This window comes from Chanodichthys erythropterus, chromosome 23 (assembly GCF_024489055.1).
Source record: "Chanodichthys erythropterus isolate Z2021 chromosome 23, ASM2448905v1, whole genome shotgun sequence".
NCBI lineage: Eukaryota > Metazoa > Chordata > Actinopteri > Cypriniformes > Xenocyprididae > Chanodichthys > Chanodichthys erythropterus.
In genome coordinates this window covers 3,930,124-3,945,654 of record NC_090243.1, presented here as the reverse complement: position 1 = coordinate 3,945,654, position 15,531 = coordinate 3,930,124, and the positions used below count along the sequence as shown (strand labels likewise).

Below are 15,531 nucleotides of genomic sequence, written 5' to 3'. Positions count from 1 at the left end.
TGAAAGTTCAAAACTGCATTTTATTTGAAATAGAAAGAGAAATCTTTTGTAACATTATAAGTGTCTTTAAAGGTGCAATATGTAAGAATTTTGCAGTAAAATATCAAAAAACCACTAGGCCAGTGTTATATATTTTGTTCACTTGAGTACTTACAATATCCCAAATTTTTCCAACTATTTGTAAATCGTGAGAAAATTGCAATTTTAACCAAGGCTCCGGGACATGTGAGGAGTCGCCTGTCAATTGCCCCATACCCGCGTTACCCTTGGTTTCCGGTTTTGTAGAAACCATGGAAACACCAAAGACACTTTAATATTTACATGTTTTGATTTATAGACAGAAAACTAATTATTGTTATATAGCTCAACACGTTTAGTCTTATTGTTTAAATCTAATTTTCTTTACTTTTTAGTGAGTACCATGCTTTACCATGCCTCAGAGAAAAACACTATTTTGTGAAGTAGCTAACATAACATAATCAGATGCAGCTTTATTTTTAGTAACAGTAATACAGCATTTTCTCCATCATACAATACATTTTAAAATTAATTGCATGCCATTTATCAACACAAGCCATCCAGCATTTAATATGATATTGTAAAATCGATCTAGCTTACTGCAGAGTGTCTCAAACAAGTGTCTCACAGCAGCCGATGAGCAAACGCACAGAGTAGGGTTAAAACATTTTCAACACACTGAAATGTATCTAATATGATAAACAGAGCTGTGTTACCTCATACTCATGACCGGAAAAGCAGAAGCGACGCCGGCGACTGTGTCATAATAAAAGTTCCGCTGCTCATGAGGCGTGTGTTGTGCAATCGCTCCAGTGTCCTCGTTCATCTCCCACAACACTCGGTCCTGCTCTACTTCATACTACAGTAACGTTAATAATCGCATCCATGAACATGATTTCTTCCCAAGTCCTATCCCAATTATTTCCACCGGCTGTGATGTGAAGACCACATGTCCCAAGATTCCTCGCTCAAACTTAGCGTCATCAAGCTACGCCTACGCCTCTAGCGACCTCTAGCGGACAGAAAATATTACATATTGCACCTTTCATGTGAATTTTGATCAATTTAATGTGCCCTTGCAGCATTTTTTTGTCTTTAAAAAAAAAAAAAACATATTGACCACATACATTTAAACATGTATTTATGCTACTTGTATGGGTCTTTTTTGGGGCAATTATCAGATGTGGTCAATTAACTGTATGGAAAAGACCTGTATGAAAAGATTTGTGTTTCATGGAGGAAAGAAAGTCATAAAGGTTTGGAACAACATGATGGTGAGTAAATAATTCATTTATTTTTCTGTTTGTGTGAACTATCCCTTTACTGTTTATCCAGTGCTTCACCAGCCCTTTTCATAGCCTTAAGGGATTTGTTATTCAAAGTGATATAACCAAAACCTCCCTCTTTATTAGTTATTCAAATACATAATACTCAGGTCTTTGTTATGATTCATCACCAGAGACCCAGAGTTTGATTTCTGTCTGTGTACCATGTAAACATCTTAGGGGTAGATTTTGGCTTGTTGAATAAAATGCAAATATCTTCTGTATAACTGAGGAAATGTGGGAGGGAGAAGGTCACTGAGAGAGAGAGGTGGGCACATACTGTACCAATTGCCAGCACCGGCTCATAGCAAAACCGTGTCAGCAAATGTAGCAGAGATTCCGCAAATAGCTCCGGGTGGAAATGAACCTTTTGCTGTGATCAGGAGGCAGCCTGTGGTACCAGAATCCTTATCTTAAGCTTTGTATGAAAACTAGCAAAACTGGTTTCAGATCAGCCATGTTAACTCATCTCAATGTGGGCCAGTGGCCTGAGGGAGGACCAGCCAATCCCGCAGGCACATAGACGCTCATTTGTCCCGGCTCTGGCCTGAAAGGAGGTCACAGAGAGGGGGTGAAATTCAAGTGCACCATTAAAATTAGAGGGGTGCAGAGATGCATTCCGAGGTTTTAAATACCCAGAGGTCTTGAAGGTACACACAGAAACTGATGCTTTTTGAATATAGGGAGTATATGAAATATGAGACGGATTTTTAATGGTTAGTGTCTCATTCTATAATTCTTTGAATGCTGCAGTATATGTACAGTTGAGTCTTTGAGACCACATTGAAAATCGGGAATGAAAATATACACTGCGCAATAACGGAAAAAGTACTGGCAGCTCATTACCTGGACATTATCCAGTAATTTTATGGACATTTCCGTTAACCCTAAAACACAACTCAAAGAAGTGCAAAATTCTAAATACTGGTAAAACATCTGTAAAAAAATGAATAAATATGGAAACATTAAAACAGTTAAATGAATACAGTACATTGCGCCTATTTTTGGGGGATTTTTTAGAGTGTAATTAAGCATGCAAATAATATAAATATTAATTTAAACGATATTTATATATATATATATATATATATATATATATATATATATATATATATATATATATATATATATATATATATATATATATATATATAATAAAATTTTAGAATTTCAATAAAATGAAAAAATGAATAATATGTATATTTATATGTATATATATACCAAATACCAAAATATTCTGAAATTCATATTAATTTTTCAATTAATGTTGATGGGGGGGAAAATTTTAAATTCTTTAATAAATATGAAATAGTGCTGTCAGAATTTCGGACTCCACTGAACCCTGTTTTTAATGTCTCTTTTGCTCACAGATGCTGCATTTATTTGATCAAAAATATCATAAAAGCAGTAATAATTTGAAATATTATTACAATTTAAAATAACCATTTTCTATTTTAATACATTTTAAAATGCAATTTATTTCTGTAATGCAAAACTGAATTTTCAGCATCATTATTCCAGTCTTCAGTGTCACATGATCCTTCAGAAATCATTCTAATATGCTGATTTGCATCTCAAGAAACATTTATTATTATCAATATTGAAAACAGTTGTGCTGCTCAATATATTTGTGGAAACCGCAATACATTTTTTTTAAGATTCTTTGAATAGAAAATTAAAAACAGTTTGAAATAGAAATCTTTTGTAACATTATAAATGTCTATACTATCAATTTAATGCATCATGTGAATAAAAGTATTCATTTCTTTCAAAAAATAAATCTTGACTTTTGATTGGTAGTGTATACAGATAGTTTATCTGTTATACTTTATTGAGGTTTTACTGTTAAGAATTTCTTTGCATAGTGTATTTATTATAAAAATGTGTTATGGATTTGCTTACTGAGCCTTATTGAATGCCATGAGCTTCTAGATTCTGTCAGTGTGGCCTCCATGACCTCACAGTCTTTCTTATATCCCAAATAGATGCATCTAGATGCATCCCTCACACTTTATCACTTGCTTTGCATGCTTCACACTGTCTACATGAGGACTCTACAATGATCGTTATTATGTGACAATCGGAAATAGAGGTCGAAGTGTGTCAGAATCTGAAGCTGGGCAGAAAGCACCTCTTTGTCCCCCAATGATAAGCTATTTTTGCACTGGCAGCCAGACTATCCCAAAGCATCTGGCCTCTTGCATTTGAAATATGGTTGATGATTAAAACAGACCTGCACTTTGTCTAAGAAGGGTTTAACGAAGCTGTAAACATCTCAATCCATCATAGTCACAGGAACAAACTGATTGATACTATATGGGGAATTAAAAGCTTTTGTAAAACAATTTACAATCAAACCAAAAATTATTCAGACATTTTTTATATTTTTAATATGTTAGTGGGTGAAGGACACAATAGTTAATTTATGTAAGTGAGGATAGCAAAATAAAGTAAACTGTGACATATTATACCCAAAAATTCTTCATACAGTGGACTACCAGTAAAATTGATAATTTGGAACCAAAAATTATTCAGACACTTTGACCTGACCATATTTTGCTGACATAATTAAGATTATTTTTTTCTGACACTCTGAAATCTTTCATATTTTATTACCATTTTTTAAACTATAGTGAATAAACTGTATTAATGAATGAAATGTTCAAGGTGTCTGAATAAATTTTGATTTGACTGTATTTCAGTCATCCTATTCTGCTGGAGCATCTTGACTTGACTCATATTTGGAGATAGTTCTCACAGAAGCATCAAGTTGGACTAATCCCCTGCATTTTAGAGTTTATTTTGTGCTTTTGATGCTGGGTTGCATAATAGTTATAGTAATAGCTCTGAACCGACGGGGTAAAATCCCTGATGCCTAATGCATACGCTGTACAGACTCAATCTGGCCGTTCTGTGAGAAGATGAAAACAGTGTGTGTTGCAGCACGTTGGGGGTTTTGAAGGGATTTGAGAAGCAGGTCACCTCTTGATAACTAAGCTTGTGTTTCAGCATGATGCGTGCTTCATTAAAGCCGTCTGGAGGCCAAGCCTATCATGATCTCTTTGTGTGTGTGTGTGTGTGTGTGATGTTTACTTTTTATGTGCTACTTTACTTCATGATCCTTTCCTATGTTCATTATTATTTCGCCTTGACACATATGGAGAACTTTGCTTTTTTTCTTGAGAAAAAGACCCTTGTAATCTTACACGTTTCCACTAGTTTCAGATCTTCAGATCTCAACCATATATATACACACTATAAAAACAATATATATATATATATATATATATATATATATATATATTTATACAGATATATATATATATATATATATATATATATATATATATATATATATATATTTATTTATTAGGGGTTCATGCAGTTAGACGATGAATACAGTCAGTCACAGGCAACACTCCATTCCAGAAGGGGGCGCACATGGTAATGCATTGTAGCATAAGCACTTTTAACAAGCATTAACCACTAATAATCACAATAAGCTCTGTCTTTTGTTACATTCGATAAGAAAGAAAGTGTCGTCTTTCATATTCTGTCGATTTTATCACGAAATTCAAACAAAAAATGCAGTTTTGACGCTTTTTGATGTGGCATAACAGATGCTGTATAGGCGCCTCAGATCAAACGGCAGCGCGAGTGAACGCGATCATCTCTTCCTCTTCATTACTAGTTACAGAATGAACATTAATGAAGATCTGAAGGTATGTTGAAAGATACAGTACATATTACTGAAACATATCATATCTCATGTAATCGCTCAATCAGTGTTTCAACCGTGGAAAGACGTCAATAAGACAGCTTGTAAACAATATGTCATGTAATATTGCATTTACCTCAGAAATACCATTCAGTGTCAACAGCTTGTAAGTTTGCTAGAAAAATGATCTATTTCGCTAAATACAAACCCGATTCCAAAAAAGTTGGGACACTGTACAAATTGTGAATAAAATCAGAATGCAGTGATGTGGAAGTTTCAAATTTCAATATTTTATTCAGAATACAACATAGATCACATCTCAAATGTTTAAACTGAGAAAATGTATCATTTTAAGGGAAAAATAAGTTGATTTTAAATTTCATGGCATCAATACATCTCAAAAAAGTTGGGACAAGGCCATGTTTACCACTGTGTGGCATCCCCTCTTCTTTAACAGTTTGCAAACGTCTGGGGACTGAGGAGACAAGTTGCTCAAGTTTAGGAATAGGAATGTTGTCCCATTCTTGTCTAATACAGGCTTCTAATACTGTCTTAGGTCTTCTTTGTCGCATCTTCCTCTTTATGATGCGCCAAATGTTTTCTACCCGGATCCTTCTTCTACACAGCCATGATGTTGTAATTGATGCAGTATGTGGTCTGGCATTGTCATGTTGGAAAATGCAAGGTCTTCCCTGAAAGAGCATATGTTGTTCTAGAACTTGGATATACTTTTCAGCATTGATGGTGCCTTTCCAGATGTGTAAGTTGCCCATGCCACACACACTCATGCAACCCCATACCATCAGAGATGCAGGCTTCTGAACTGAGCGCTGATAACAACTTGGGTTGTACATGTCCTCTTTAGTCCGGATGACATGGCATCCCAGTTTTCCGAAAAGAACTTCAAATTTTGATTCGTCTGACCACAGAACAGTTTTCCACTTTGCCACAGTCCATTTTAAATTAGTCTTGGCCTAGAGAAAACACCTGCGCTTCTGGATCATGTTTAGATATGGCTTCTTTTTTGACCTAAAGAGTTTTAGCTAGCAACAGCGAATGGCACGGTGGATTGTGTTCATGACAATGTTTTCTGGAAGTATTCCTGAGCCCATGTTGTGATTTCCATTACAGTAGCATTCCTGTATGTGATGCAGTGCCGTCTAAGGGCCTGAAGATCCTTGTATGTACATTTAACTTTTCCGGCCTCTTATTGCTACCTGTCCCAACTTTTTTGGAATGTGTAGCTCTCATGAAATCCAAAATGAGCCAATATTTGCCATGACATTTCAAAATGTCTCACTTTCAACATTTGATATGTTATCTATATTCTATTTTGAAAAAAATATAAGTTTATGAGATTTGTAAATTATTGCATTCCTTTTTTATTCACAATTTGTACAGTGTCCCAACTTTTTTGGAATCGGGTTTGTATATGCCCTATATTAGCCTATATATTAATTATATTTTACTTAACCATCTTAATTATTTAATATATGTTCAAATAAATCCATCATGAAAACAAGTTTTGACAGCCACTGTGTAAATTATTATATTTCAACAACGATTTGGAGGAACATAATTTTATAAATAGATATAGAAGTGAATGCAATGTGCAATGTACATGTTTACATACATTTTTTAATTATTATTATTTGAGTGTTGATGATTATATCTGAAAATAAATAGCAACTGAATTTTAAGGCTTTGTTGTGACCTTTAATATTATAGCAATGTGCAAGTAAGGGCTCCCATATATAGTTTACAGCATTAGCAGAGATTTTTTTATCCTTAAGAAATTTCAATTATAACTGCATTCATTTAAAGACAGAGACACAGTTTGTTCAGTAAACCCCTGTTTAATAAAAAAAGAAAAAAAAAAAAGGTTTGCTTTCTCACCCTACTGTACCGAACCCGTACCGAACCGTAACTTCAAAACTGAGGTACGTACCGAACCGTCATTTTGTGTACCATTACACCCCTAATATATATAATGTCAAAAGTAACCTTTATTTACATAGCACTTTTTACAATGCAGATTGTGTCAAAGTAGCTTTACAGTGATAACAGGTAAATAATTTTGGCTGCACAGCAGCTCTTAAAGAAAATGGTGTCATTGTCCAGCTTAACAAAGTTTAGTATTGATTCATTCCGTTGTAAAAATCAATCGTTATTAATGTAGTTTGCATACAATGGTGTCAATGCAGGCAGATCAAAAACATTGTTGAATATCAAGTGTCCCCAACTAAGCAAGCCAGAGGCAACAGCGGCAAGGAACCCAACAGGTGACAAGCAGGTGATAAAAATGGAGGAAAAAATCCTGGGAGAAACCAGGGGGGCATCAGTCGGGGGGCAGTTCTCCTCTGGCAAACAGTGAACAGTGCGTGATTATGTTTCAGGCAAATATGTATATTTTTATAGTATATATATATATACAGTATATATATGTGTATATGTGTGTGTATGTGTGTGTGTATATATATATATATATATATATATATATATATATAATTTTTAGTTTTATTTTGTAAATTTGTTTGTTTGTTTATTTATTTATTGGAATACAGGTCTTAGTGTTCTACCCATTACTTATGTCTGCTGAGTAAGAGCGATGTGTTCCTGTGGACTGTGCCTTCTGACCAGATTAAATGCTTTGTCTCCATCCATTTGTAAAAGCAGGATTTGGATTTGACAAAAACAGGGGGGTCAGCACACCCCATAGTACTATTTAGGCAGAGGAATCCTCCACCCCTCCATACACACAGATACATGTGTGCACACATGTGCACATACGCACAGCTTCCCTCTGCCTCCCTCCATCACTATACTCAGCTAAAGGCAGGCCACATCAGTACAAAAGATAATGCATTTATGTTTCAACAACCCAAGCACATTCAGCAAACCACTCATTCAAAGAAATGCTCACTCACATACACTTTAAAGGGCACCCATTATGGAAAATTCATTTTTACATGGTGTTTGAACATAAATGTGTGTTGGCAGTGTGTGTACACAACTACCCTACAGTGATAAAAATCCAACCTCTCCTCTTTTTTTAATCCCCATAAATCATAAGCAGTGTCTCAGAACAAGCTGTTCACAGATTCTGGGCAAAGTGATGTCATTTTGTACAAGCCCGCCCACTACTGTTGACGGACTCTGCCGTATTAGCATATACCCCGCCCTGAGCAAGCTGTACACTGTCCGCCATTTTTTCCAGGCGGGAGCAGCTGTAGCAATGTCTCGTAAGCGATTGAGGTGTTTTGTTGTTGAATATAAAAGTGAACATAACAGTCTTCATGTACTCCAGAGCGTTACTGGTTACGGCAGTAATGAAAGGGAGAGCACACACTTTATTATAGTTCATCGGAGTTGTTTAATGGATAAAAAGTTTACCAGTTTATTAAGCACCCCCCCAAAGGCATAAGGTCTGTATATATTTGTTTACTGCTAGTTATAATTAATATACACAGTAATTTGATCACTGTGTATATTAATATAAGGAAGAGAGAGAGTTTATGGATAGGACTGTAATGCGCATTTCTAATGTGTTTTATTCAGCTCTTACTGTGATTTTCTGGAGTGAAAATGGACGCTTCATCTTTTGTGTGATGTACAGTAAACTTCATAAAAATCATTAGTAAAATTTTGGCCATCATTCAGACAGGGTCTGCAACAACAGGCTTGTACTAATAGTGGATAAAAGCAAGATCACAACTATAATTAAACTAAACTATCCTTGCAGCATTTATTCTCTGGCTCTGTAGGCATCATTGTCTAACTCCGGTTCGAACATATAAGACCGAACACCGCTGACGACAGTTTTCAGTGCGTGAGATTGTCCTGTTTGTTTGTTGCATGAAGCCCCACCCTCTTCTTGAAAGGGGGTCGGGAGCATCAGCTCATTTGCATTTACACCCACTGTAAATGTTTCTCTTTGTGAGGTTTGGTTAGTGGTGTCTAAAATGCATCTTTATGCACAACTGCCAGCCTGCATGGAGAGCTTCTTGAGACTCCAGAGACACCAGCAGCTTCAAATACCTGTTTGCTGCTCAACACTGGCTTTTTTTATAGCTACCCTTTTAATACAATACATTTTTTTGATAGGAACTTTCATTAATAAGCCTTTATCTGACCGAGTTCTGCTGTGCTCTAAATCACTCACAAATCTTAAGATAATTCGATAATCTCCATTCAGTTTCACACAATATTAATTGTTTTCATGCCTTTTGCACAACATTGCACCATTTCATGCTTTTCATCTTCAGAAAGATCTTTCTTTGTCCCCATATTGCATGAGAACTGTGACTTGCTTAATAATGTGGAACAACCTCTAAGTAGGGTTTCCATAGACCTGGCAAATTATTTTGTCTGAGATTGATACCAATTATCTAAAAAGACATGGATAAATAAACAAACAAACATTTTCTTAGAAAAACTAAAATCTGAATGTTTATTGTACTGAAATCTTACTGATATGTCACTTGCATAATAATTTGGAACGCAGTGTATATATTTATATATATACACACTCTCTATATTTTTTTTGTATTTTAATGATGTATGTCATTCATTTTTCACAATTTTTTTTCACTTTCTCTGCTGTGTGTGTGCAGGACGGCCCACGCAAGGACTAAGAGTGAAGCAGCAGACCAAGCCGCACTTGCAGCATGTCAGGAATCCGACTTAGCCAGAACTGTGGCTTATGAATTATCTCCAAGCTTCCATCAACCAGGTACAGTTATACAGAAGAAACTTTTTATTTTCCCATACACACCCTAGAAACAAATCAAATATTTGTGATGAAAGTCACCAGATTATAACCACACACCACATAAAACTAGCTCACTGGAGCAATGTTGAGGGTAGAAACAAAAGAGACAAGACATGAATGTTTTTTCCTGGCTAATCAAGTTGATCAGCCAGTTTTTTTGGCAGTGAAATGACATATTTTTCCAGGCTCACTCTGAACCTGAGAGCTTATCAGGCTGTTTTGCTACTGTACCTTTAAGATTTCTGATCTCTGTTATGATTGACATTTATCAGGGAGTTAATATGTAAATATTGGCAGTCATGTGTTAATGTACTCAAGGCTGTGACATGACCATTTCCAAAAGGATATTATTAATCTATTTTAATCTATTTTATACTATATCTTGTCTCATCTCAGCAATGGTATACACAGAATGATATACAGTGGAGAAAATATCCATCAATCACTGAATGGTACACTCATTAATCAAGCTGTTTACATGTAATGTACATGTTCTTGATAAATAGTTGGCTGGATCCCACTGTTAAAAAGAAGTCTGAAGGACTGATAATTAATTGTGGTAAACAAATGGGATGGGTTAAACCCTGGGAAAGAACCCAAAAACACGCTAATAGATGATAATAGAAAAGGTATAAGAATGAGAATTTGTAATGGGATAGTCAGATGATCAGCTGGCATCTCGGCTTTGTTGTTTTGTTCAGTAAAGTCTAATCTTTTGGCATCTGGAACTTCTTCGAGAGATTTCTTGCTAAGAATATTCCACAACATCATTAATTGTGCACAGTGAGCCTCCTACATTGGCAATCCTAAAAAAAAACAAAGTTTATTACTCAGCATAACAGACCACTAATATTAGCTGACTGTTCCTCAGTGATTGTTCTAGTTCCCTTTGGAAATATTTCAGACAGCAGCCAAAGAATGTCGTCCATATCAAACCGAGAATGTTCTCTGGATGAGGAATGTAAGGCTTGTTGAGTGTGTCGTGTGTACGGCACATTGCTATCAGTAAGCGTATTCAGATAAGAAGTGGGCATGTCAAATTACAGCTCAATTGTGCCGCTCACCTCCCATGGAAAAGGTCCCAGAAACACTTCTCAGTTTTCAGAAGCAAACCCCACCCAAACACATAAAGCACAGTGAGGTCAAGGGAGAAAGGTCAAACTCACAAGGGGGGGTGGTACATAGCCTTCTGCAGATCTATAACTGGAAATCACCTTCAAGAGGAGACACATGTTGGACAGGCTGTGACTGTGCAAATGAGTCGTGTTTTAACAGGTACATGGGAAATCTTTGCCATTTGGGAGATAATATCTTAATTAAACTGAGCTGTTTCGGAGGTTGCTCAGATCTGCTCAGAGCTTACTTTTTGTTCTACCAGTTATTTTTACTCTCTGAGTGAGGTTATTTACCCCCTTTTTGTCATCAAACCACAAAATCCATTATTTGTGAAATCTAATGCCAGACTGTTAGAAACACTACCTGATTCCGGCTTGTTCAGAGATTAAGTGAAACTGGTTTTGTAAGAATTTGTAACATTAGATTGTTTCTATTGAAAATGAAGTACACTCTTTCTGTGCACGGAAAGTCTCTTATGCTTACCGAGGCTGCTTTTATTTGAGAAAGAAAATACGGGAAAAACAGTAATATTGTGAAATATTATTACAATTTTAAACAACTGTTTTCTATTTTAAAATATTTTAAAATGTAATTTATTCCTGTGATGCAAAACTGAACAGTTTTCAGTGTCACATGATCTTTCAGAAATAATTTTAATGTGCTGATCTGGTGCTCAAGAAACATTTCTTATTATTATCAATTTTGAAAAAAACTTAATAGAGATATTTTTTTTTTAAATAACAGCCTTTATTTGAAATAGAAATCTTTTGTGACATTCTAAATATTTTATGGTCACTTTTGATTAATTTAATGCATCCTTGCAGACCCCAAACCCTATTGACCCCAAACTTTTGAATGGTAGTTTATGTAATATATTTAAAGGTGCCCTAGAATTAAAAAATTAATTTATCTTGGCATAGTTGAATAACAAGAGTTCAGTACATGGAAATGACAGACAGTGAGTCTCAAACTCCATTGTTTCCTCCTTCTTATATATATCTTATTTGTTTAAAAGACCTCCAAAAAACAGGCGAATCTTACGTTACGTAACAGTCGGGGTGTACAACCCTAATATTTGCATATGCCAGCCCATGATCAATGCATTAGACAAGGGCAGCCAGTATTAACGTCTGGATGTGCACAGCTGAATCATCAGACTAGCTAAGCAAGCAAGAACAATAGCGAAAAAAGGCAGATGGAGCAATAATAACTGACATGATCCATGATATCATGATATTTTTAGTGATATTTGTAAACTGTCTTTCTAAATGTTTTGTTAGCATGTTGCTAATGTACTGTTAAATGTGGTTAAAGTTACCATCGTTTCTCACTGTATTCACTGAGACAAGAGCCGTTGTTATTTTCTTAATTAAACTCTTGCAGTCTGTATAATTCATAAACGCAACTTCATTCTTTCTAAATCTCTCCAACAGTGTAGCATTAGCCATTAGCCATGGAGCACTTTAAAACTCATCAAATGTAAACATCCAAATAAATACAATACTCACATAATCCGATGTATGAATGCAGCATGCATGACGAACACTTTGTAAAGATCCATTTTGAGGGTTATATTAGCTGTGTGAACTTTGTTTATGCTGCTAAAGGCAAGCGCGAGCTCCATGGGCGGGGAGCACGAGATTTAAAGGGGCCGCAGCATGAATCGGCGCATATTTAATGATGCCACAAAATAGGCAGTTAAAACAATTAATTAAAAAAAAATCTATGGGGTATTTTGAGCTGAAACTTCACAGACACATTCAGGGGACACCTTATATTACATCTTGTAAAAAAACGTTCGATGGCACCTTTAAATCAAAAAATGATAACTTTACAATAAGGTTCATTAGTTAAACATTAGTTAATGTATTAACTAACATGAACTAACCATGAGCAATGCATTAGTTACTGTATTTACTAATCTTCGTTAAAGTTAGTTAATGAAAATACAGTTGTTCATTGTTTGTTCATATTAGTTCACAGTGCATTAACTAATGTTAACAAGATTTTAATAATGTATTAGTAAATGTTGAAATTAACATTAACAAAGATGAATAAATGCTGTAGAAGTGCAGTTCATTATTAGTTCATGTTAACTAATGTTAACTAATGAACTTAGTGTTACCCAAAAAATAATAATACTTATACATTTTTGTTGATAAATAGAATTCAGATCACTGTAGACATGATGTATCCAACTAGATTCATTCAAACAGACGGGTTTATTTTGATAGTAGCGCTTCCGATAGTTCAGATTAATCCAAGGGAGGATATAATTTGTTAATGAGCCTATAATAAGTGCCACTAGATTTAATGACTAACACACTTGAGGTCAGAACTGTCATGTGTTTATTTAATATGATACGTTTTCAGCGCATACCCCGCATGCTAAAACTAACCAGACATTCACATTTCATGAGTACAAGTGGTAGCACTCTGTGTTAGTAGCTCTGTGTGTTTATGTAGGTGTGGTTTCTTTTACAGACCTCGTATGCAATATGCTGCCCATATGTTTCTATGTTAATTAGAAATTCCTGGGCGTTTCCTGGTTCTGTTTGCTCATTCGCGATCCTTAGGCTTCACAAACATTTATTTCCCCCATATCATTCATCTTCTTTCCAAGTAAACATCCACCGAGTCTACTTAAACCAACACTGCATCCAGTTAAACAACACTTTTAGTGTAACATCAAACACTGTTATTGTCTTCAAATGTGCTAGATAATAGGGGGGGTGAAGGAACAGAGAAGTCACGGTTCAGTACGAGTTCTGTAAAACAGGAAAAAGCATCTAGTTTTCTATTCATTTATTTTGAACATACAGTAGTGCAAATTACAGTTTGTTCCACCTAGTGGCATTTAGTCCCCCCTAAGGTACTTGGTACAGTACAGCCTCCTTTAGTGTATTAAGAACTAAGCAATAAACAGATTGCACTCTTGCAGGGGTCATATTTTTGTAGGGCTGATAAAAAGCAAAATGTATTGAAAATGTAATGAAAAATAAAACTTGTAGAGATTAGTTTTTACACTTCTGTAGTATTTTTCTGCCTTAAATTTAAAATACTTAAAAACTTAAAATACTTTTATAAAATAAAGAAATCAAACAGGATGCCGCTTTCTGCCGTCCCAGTTTCCTTTCTGTGAAGCTTGTGGAGCACGTCACAAAAATTAATCGAAACTCAGCGTATAGGCTACTAGCAAGCTCTCGCGTGCCATCTGAACACTTGATTTGGGTTGGTGCATAGATCATCACTTCTTCTTCTGCTCTTTTTCCTGTTGTGGCGGTTAGCAAACAGCATTGCATTTCTGCATGCGCCCCTTTCTGGATTCTGGAGTGTGGATCGCCTGTGATTGACTGTATTCGTCATCTGACTGTATGCACCGAACCGTGACGGCTGTACTGTGACGGTTCGGGACGAATACATGTACCGCACACCTACTTAGATAATGCCAAATATTATATAGATTTGTTGGTTGCTGATAAGATTTTGCTTTTAGATTTATCTGTAAGACATAAATAGCTGTATATAGTGATTTTACTATCGTAGGGGTAAGAGGTGTTATTAGTGATGATATGAAATGAAAACTCACTTAAACTGTTAGAATCACTACAATGCAGAGCCTTGAGCTGCTGATTGTTTGAAATGTTGGCATCGATGATATGACGAAAAAATATTTACATACGCATCAAAAGTTTGGGGTTAGTAAGATCGTTTTTGAAAGAAATTAATACTTTTATTCAGTTAGAATGCATTAAATTGATCAAAAGTGACATTTATAATTTTACAAAACATTTATATTTCAAATAATTGTATATATTTATAGTTTTATAACTTTCTATTCATCAAAGAATGTTGGAAAATAATATATCAAAGTTTTCACAAAAATATAAAGCAGCAAAACTGTTTTCATCATTGATAATAATAAGAAAGGTTTCTTGAGCACAAAATCATCATATTAGAATTTCTGAAGACCATATGACAATGAAGACTGGAGTAATGTTGCTGAAAATTCAGTTTTGTATCACAGGAATAAATTATATTTGAAAAATGTATTAAAATAGAAAGTGGTTCTTTTAAATTGTAATAATATTTCACAATACTGCTGTTTTTATTGTATTTATGCTAAAATAAATATAGCCTTGGTGAGCAAAAGAGACTTTCAAAAACATTTCCAAGCAATGCAGCAACTTTGCACAATAATATCAAATTTTGCTGATGTATGGTTGTGTGTTTACGGAGCCCCGGACATGACATGCAGGAAAAAAATAGTAGGCTAAATCATGCGCACGATTTACTAATTTGTTCCCTCGATTTACTAAAATGTGCGCACGATTCAGTAAATCGAGGGAAAAGTAAATCATGCGCACATTTTAATTTTTTTTTCATGCATGTCATGTGCAGGGCTCCGTATGTTAAAATATCTGTTTAACAGTGGTTTCAACTGCAGCTCAGATTTGTTTTTTATAATATTGTGTTTTATAATATGATGTTTTCATAGTAGAAACAAACCTACTTCAATTTGAAGTGTCGTATGAAAACAAAGTGGCTTTCTGATATGATCTGGCCTGATCCGCCTGATCCCC

The 15,531-nt window shown here is 35.1% G+C and overlaps 1 protein-coding gene across 1 annotated transcript in view; it reads left to right on the top strand.

Annotated features, from left to right (window-relative positions):
* The window catches only part of jph1a (junctophilin 1a), a 65,044-nt gene that overhangs the window by 32,209 nt on the left and 17,304 nt on the right, over positions 1–15,531 (top strand). The window contains exon 3 of the mRNA XM_067377338.1: positions 9,675–9,793. Coding sequence (XP_067233439.1) covers positions 9,675–9,793 — 119 coding nt within the window. The remainder of the gene's footprint in view (positions 1–9,674; positions 9,794–15,531) is intronic.